The 6,129-nt window shown below is 49.1% G+C and overlaps 1 protein-coding gene across 1 annotated transcript in view; it reads right to left on the bottom strand.

Annotated features, from left to right (window-relative positions):
* TMCO4 (transmembrane and coiled-coil domains 4) overlaps positions 1 to 6,129 on the bottom strand; it is a 46,135-nt gene that overhangs the window by 11,169 nt on the left and 28,837 nt on the right. The window contains exons 9-11 of the mRNA XM_015412605.1: positions 3,361 to 3,525; positions 2,773 to 2,909; positions 1,642 to 1,726 (exon numbers count right to left, since the gene is read on the bottom strand). Of these exons, the coding sequence (XP_015268091.1) occupies positions 1,642 to 1,726; positions 2,773 to 2,909; positions 3,361 to 3,525 (387 nt within the window). The remainder of the gene's footprint in view (positions 1 to 1,641; positions 1,727 to 2,772; positions 2,910 to 3,360; positions 3,526 to 6,129) is intronic.

Here is a 6,129-nt window from a genome sequence, read left to right as displayed (position 1 = left end):
GACGCCGCGTTTCCCCTTTTGCGGGGGGGGGGGGGGAGGATTCCGGCTTGGGTCCCGGAAGCCCCTTTGCACAGACGTCGTCGAGGAAGAGGGTTGTGGGGCCAGGTCTGTTTTGCAGTTCCTTGGAGCACAGACAGTCTGAGGGATGTGGGGTCCTCCCAGCCACCTCCCATTTTATTGACAGAAAGAGATGGAAAGAGAAGAGGAGGAGGAGGAGGAGGAGGAGGAGGAGATTGGATTTACACCCCGCCTTTCACTCAGAGTCTCAGGGCAGCTTACAAAATTCTTTTCCTTCCCCTCCCCACAACAGACACCCTGGGAGGTGGGTGGGGCTGAGAGAGCTCTGAGAGAAGTTGCCCTTTCGAGGACAGCTCCTGTAAGAACTATGGCTTGCCCAAGGTCATCCAGCAGCTGCAAGTGGAGGAGCGGGGAATCAAACCCGGTTCTCCCAGATTAGAGTCCGCGCACACTTAACCACGACACCAAACTGGCTTCTAGTCCTCAAGGCTGTGAAAATATGCTGGAAAGCAAGCTCGCAAACGCTTGCCACAATCTAATTTCCTGGTTTGCGGGAAGGAGACTCAGAGAACACGCACCTTTTACAGATGGGGGGAATAACAAACGTAGAGTCACTCCCTAAGAATTTAAGAGAAGCCATGTTGGATCAGGCCAATGGCCCATCTGGTCCAACACTCTGTGTCACACAGGGGCCCCCCACTTGTTCCCCAGAGAGCACTAAGATCGGGGTCCCAAAACCGTCTGGCCCTCCCAGGCCCTAAAGAAGCCAGGTGAGCTGTGATGAGGGACGGGGCCTTTTCTGCGGCGGCCCCTTACTGGTGGAATGAGCTCCCGGATGACATCAAGGCCCTGCGGGACCTTTTACAGTTCCGCAGGGCCTGCGAGATGGAGCTCTTCCACCAGGCCTTGGATTAGGGGCCGCCTCTCAACATCGAGACCCTGGCCCCCCAACATCAGCACCAACTTAATATTTTATAGCCGGGCAAGAACTCAGACTGTGGTGGCAATTTGACTATCTAGATGCTGAGACAACGCCACCACCGCTTATCAGTATTATGTTTGCTAGCACTTTTTTGCACATGTTCTGGTTTTAACTTTATTACTGTTTTAATGCATCTTGCTGTATTTTTAATGTATTTATATTTATACATATTTTTTAAGCTGCCCTAAGCCTGCCTGGCAGGGAGGTTGGGATACAAGTTAAACAAATAAATAAATAAATAATAAGAAGAGTTGGTTTTTATACCCTGCTTTTCTCAACCGAAGGTAGTCTCAAAGAGGTTTTCAACTGCATTCCCTTCCTGTCCCCACAACAATCGCCTTGTGAGGTAGGTGGGGCTGAGAGAATTCTGAGAGAATGGTGACTGGCTCAAGGTTACCCAGCGAGCTTCATGAGAAGGAGGAGTGGGGAATCGAACCCGGTTCTGTCCAGATTAGAGTCCGCCGCTCTCCACGACTGCACCACGCTGGCTCTCACACACAGCCCGCCCACGCCGGCCTCAGGGTCTCTGGGATCTTGATAAAAGTTTTGATGTGGGTTTTTCTTGGCTCTTATGCAAGCACGACTACTACAAGACAAACAGAAGCAGAGCTGGTGAGAAAACTCTGTCTGGTCTTGCCTACCTTTCTCCTTGGCCATCTCCCGCAGGCAGAAGTAAATCACTCTGGCGCCCAGGCTGAAGCCGATCAAAGTCACAGGCCGCCTGCCCTGCAGGGGAAGACAAACGGTACCTGGAATTCTTGCAGCAAGAAAGTGTCTAGTCCTTATCGAAACGCTGCTGGAATGTAAATAAAGGTGCACAAAGGAAGCAGGTGAAATACCTGCTGGTACTGACACCATAGAAGTCGACACCAGCCTGAGCATGGAAGAAACAGGACAAGACTGGGAAACGTGGAGGGAGGCTGGCCCAGAGAATTGCCAAGAGTCAGACACAACTGAATGGCTAACAACGACACTGTCTTATGCTCTGACCTGAATGGCCCAGACTAGCCTGATGTTGTCGGTTCTTGGAAGCTCACAACAAACAAGACCACGGTGTACAGTAACTAGCAAAACAATAAATCACCGTGTATACATATACAATATAAGCAGATATTTATATATAATGCTTTTAGAAATCAATTGTCAGCAAAGTTACAACTATAACATTATAGAATGCGATCTTAGGCTTGGCAGTACATATGAAACACTACAGTATATTCTCAGACAAACGACGGAGTCTACAGTATGTGATATTTGGCTCAGCTTCCCTCAGACATACTGTGGACTCTGTTACATGAGAGCATATTAGGAGCTCCCCAGTCACCAGATTAAACGCGATAACGTACAAAAAACTGTATAAGAATTTACATTGTGATATAATGCTTGCAGCACTTTATTCCATTGAAGATAAGAATACAGACAACAAACCTGAAGAAGGATCCTAGAAATCCGTCGTTTGTCTGAGAATATACTGTAGTGTTTCATATGTACTGCCAAGCCTAAGATCGCATTCTATAATGTTGTAACTTTGCTGACATTTGATTTCTAAAAGCATTATATATAAATTTCTGCTTATATTGTATATGTATACACGGTGATTTATTGTTTTGCTGGTTCTTGGAAGCTCAGCAGGGCTGGCTGTGGTTGGCATTTGGATGGGAGGCCACCAAGGAAGCCCAGGTTCCTCTCAAACCCAACATGTCCCACAGGGCCACCCCCAGAGAGGCCCTGCTTTGGAACCAGACTCGGCCCACCCACGCCTCTCCTCCTACCTGCTGCCGGCTGAGCAGGATCTGAGCCAGGTGTTTCCCTACTTCGGCCGAGCGATGCAGACACACTCCCCAGGGGTTGTCGATCACGCTGGCGACCGTGAGCAGTGAAGCAGGCCAGGTGAGGGCTGTGACGATACCTGCCAGGAGACAGAACCAACCAGACAGCTAGAAGAGAGCCAGTTTGGTGTCGTGGTTAAGTGCGCGGACTCTAATCTGGGAGAACCGGGTTTGATTCCCCACTCCTCCACATGCAGCTGCTGGTGTGACCTGGGGTCAGTCACAAGTCCTGTTAGAGCTGTTCTCTCAAGGGCAGTTCTCGAAAGAGCTCTCTCAGCCCCACCCACCTCACCAGGTGTCTGTTATGGGGAGGGGAAGGGAAAGGAGATTGTAAACCATTTTGAGACTCCTTCGGGTAGTGAAGGGCAGGGTATAAATCCCATCTCTTCTTCTTCATTTTTTTAAAAAGCGGGATTGCAAGTGTTTTGCAGGCAATACTCTGCTCCAAAATTAGAACCCCCCCGCGACTGCAGCTACCACAGTTTCCAGGCTCTCGGTCCCGCGTGTGCACGATTTCTCCCAGGTTCTTACCTGCCAAGACAGTGTATTTCAAGGCTTCCTGGGCCACCATGTTAACTAATCCGTTCCACAGAGAGTCAAGGGCATTGCCCAGTTCCATCAGGTATTTGGACTCCCAGGCTAAGCAGTACTGCTCTTTGGAATGTAGCAAGCTGCTCCATGGAGCCGTAAAACTCCCTAAGAGAAAGGCACGAAAGTGCAAAATTAACAGGATCTACGACCATGAATTGCCATTTTTATTCCCTCCCCCATGTGAAGTATGTTAGCCTGAGAGGGAGAAATGTCACCCAGTGTACTTTGAGCAGAGGAGGATTTGAACGCAGGTCTCTCCAGTCCTATTCTGACATTCTAATCCCCTGCACCCTCCTGGATCCACAAAATGTGATGCAACTATGCCATCATTCTGCTGGTCTTGGGGGGATCCTGCCTGCTCCTCTCTTAGAGTCAGGATACAGGATGATCTTGACAGGCTGCAAAACTGGGCTAAAACAAACAAAATGAATTTCAATGGGGGATAAATGTAAAGTTCTGCATTTAGGTAGGAAAAATCAAATGCATAGTTATAGGTTGGGGGAGACTTGTCTTGGCCATAGTATGTGCGAAAAGGATCTAGGGGTCTTAGTACACCATAAACGGATGATGAGTCAGCAGTGTGATGCGGTTGCTAAAAAGGCAAATGCGATTTTGGGCTGTATGAACAGAAGTATAGTGTCCAGATCGCGCAAAGTGATGGTACCACTTTACTCTGCTCTGGTTAGATCTAACCTGGAGTATTGTGTGCAGTTTTGGGCACGACAATTTAAGAAGGATATAGACAAGCTGGAACGTGTCCAGAGGAGAGCAACGAAGATGGTGATGGGTCTGGAGACCAAGTCCTGTGAGGAAAGGTTGAAGGAGCTGGGTGTGTTTAGCCTGGAGAGGAGACGACTGAGAGGGGATACGATAACCATCTTCAAGGACTTGAAGGGCTGTCATTATAGAGGATGGGGCAGAGTTGTTTTCTGTTGCCCCAGAAGGTCAGACCAGAACCAACGCGGTTGAAATTAAATCAGAAGAGTTTTTGGCTAAACATTAGGAAGAACTTCCTGACAGAGTGGTTCCTCAGTGGAACAGGCTTCCTCGGGAGGTGGTGGGCTCTCCTTCTTTGGAGGTTTTCAAGCAGACGCTAGATGGCCATCAGACAGCAATGTGGATTCTGTGAACTCAGGTTGTGAGAGGGAGGGCAGGAAGGGTTGCCTCAGGGCTTAGTTCTTGTGGCCCTTTCTTACACACCCAGGGAAATGCTGACTGCCACTTAGGGGGTCAGGAAGCAATTTTTCTCCATGCCAGTTTAGCTGGAGATCCTGGAGGTTTTTGGTCATCTTCTGGGCGGGTGTGGAGGGGGAGGTATTTGTGAATTTCCTGCACTGTGCAGGGGGTTGGACTACATGACCCTCCAAGGCCATAGAGATGGAGCCAGAAAGATTCTTTTCTCGGAGGAAGCTTTGAAGCAAGGCAGAATAGAGACAGCTCCGCCTCAGTTCCCCATTTCCTTTTAATAATGTATGAAGCATTTAAGAACATTCAAAACACTTCACATGCTCTGCATGATTTCCACAGCTTGTGTTCGCCGGTGTCAGCTGTCGAGCGTTTGGGGCATTGGTGGTTGTTGCCAAAGAGTTTGTGACAATTGCAATGCCCAGTTTTTACCCTGCCCTCCAGAAGGCTCAAAGGACTTCAGCTACATTCTCTCAGTAATCTCTACAAACAGCCCTGTGAGCGAGGCCGGCGTAAGAACACACACACACACACACACACCCGGCTGCAGACGCAGGGCTGAGAGAGCAAGTGGAACGCCAAGGGCATGCGAGTTCACGGCACAGGCAAGACTTGAACCAGGGACTGCACAGATCACAGCTGATTCTCAAGTTGCTATACTATATCAGATCCTTAGACTACTATAGTATACCTGATGTGGAGACGGCCCTTGGAGACGGTTTCAAAACTGCAGCTGGTACAGATCATTCCCACAACCCATTGACAAGATTTGTTTGACGGCAGCACATTACTCCTAAATATATATATATCTGCATTGGCTACCTGATCATTTCCTTGCTGGTTTTGTCCTTGAAAGATTGGCAAGATCTGGCTGAGGTACTGAGGGGCACCGTCCCTGGCACAGCGTTCTCTGAAGGGAATGCCCCCTCTCCCCATTAGAAGAAGAAGAAGAAGAGATTGGATTTATACCCCATAGCCCTTCACTGCCCAAAGGTGCCTCAGAGCGGCTTACAAACTCCTTCCCCTTCCCCTCCCCACAACAGACACCCTGTGAGGTAGGTGGGGCTGAGAGAGCTCTGACAGAAACGGATCTTTTTCAAGAACAGCTCTGAGAGAACTTGTGACTGACCCAAGGTCATCCAGCCAGGTGAAAGTGGAGGAGTGGGGAATCAAACCCGGTTCTCCCAGATTACAGTCCGCGCACTTCACCACTACACCAAACTGGCTCTCTCATTAGAGTTTTCCAATCTGCCCCAAAGGTTCAGATCTCTTCTAAGTTGTTGTTGTTCAGTCGCACAGTCGAGTCCGACTCATCGCGACCCCATGGACTTGATCCCACCAGGCCCTCCTGTCTTCCGCTGTCCTCTGAAGTTTGCTCAGTTTCATGTTCGTTGCATCTCTGACACATCTCTTCTAAGTAAAACTGGATAAATCCAAGTTCAGCAGCACCTTAGAGGCCAACAATATTTGAGGGGTATAAGCTCTGGAGAATCAAAGCTGCCTTTTGTCAGACATGAGCAGGAA

The sequence above is a fragment of the Gekko japonicus genome, unplaced genomic scaffold (genome assembly GCF_001447785.1).
Source record: "Gekko japonicus isolate JY-2015 unplaced genomic scaffold, Gekko_japonicus_V1.1 scaffold131, whole genome shotgun sequence".
Lineage (NCBI taxonomy): Eukaryota > Metazoa > Chordata > Lepidosauria > Squamata > Gekkonidae > Gekko > Gekko japonicus.
The sequence above is the reverse complement of the archived record's forward strand: the minus strand, read 5'-3'. Positions and strand labels throughout refer to the sequence as shown.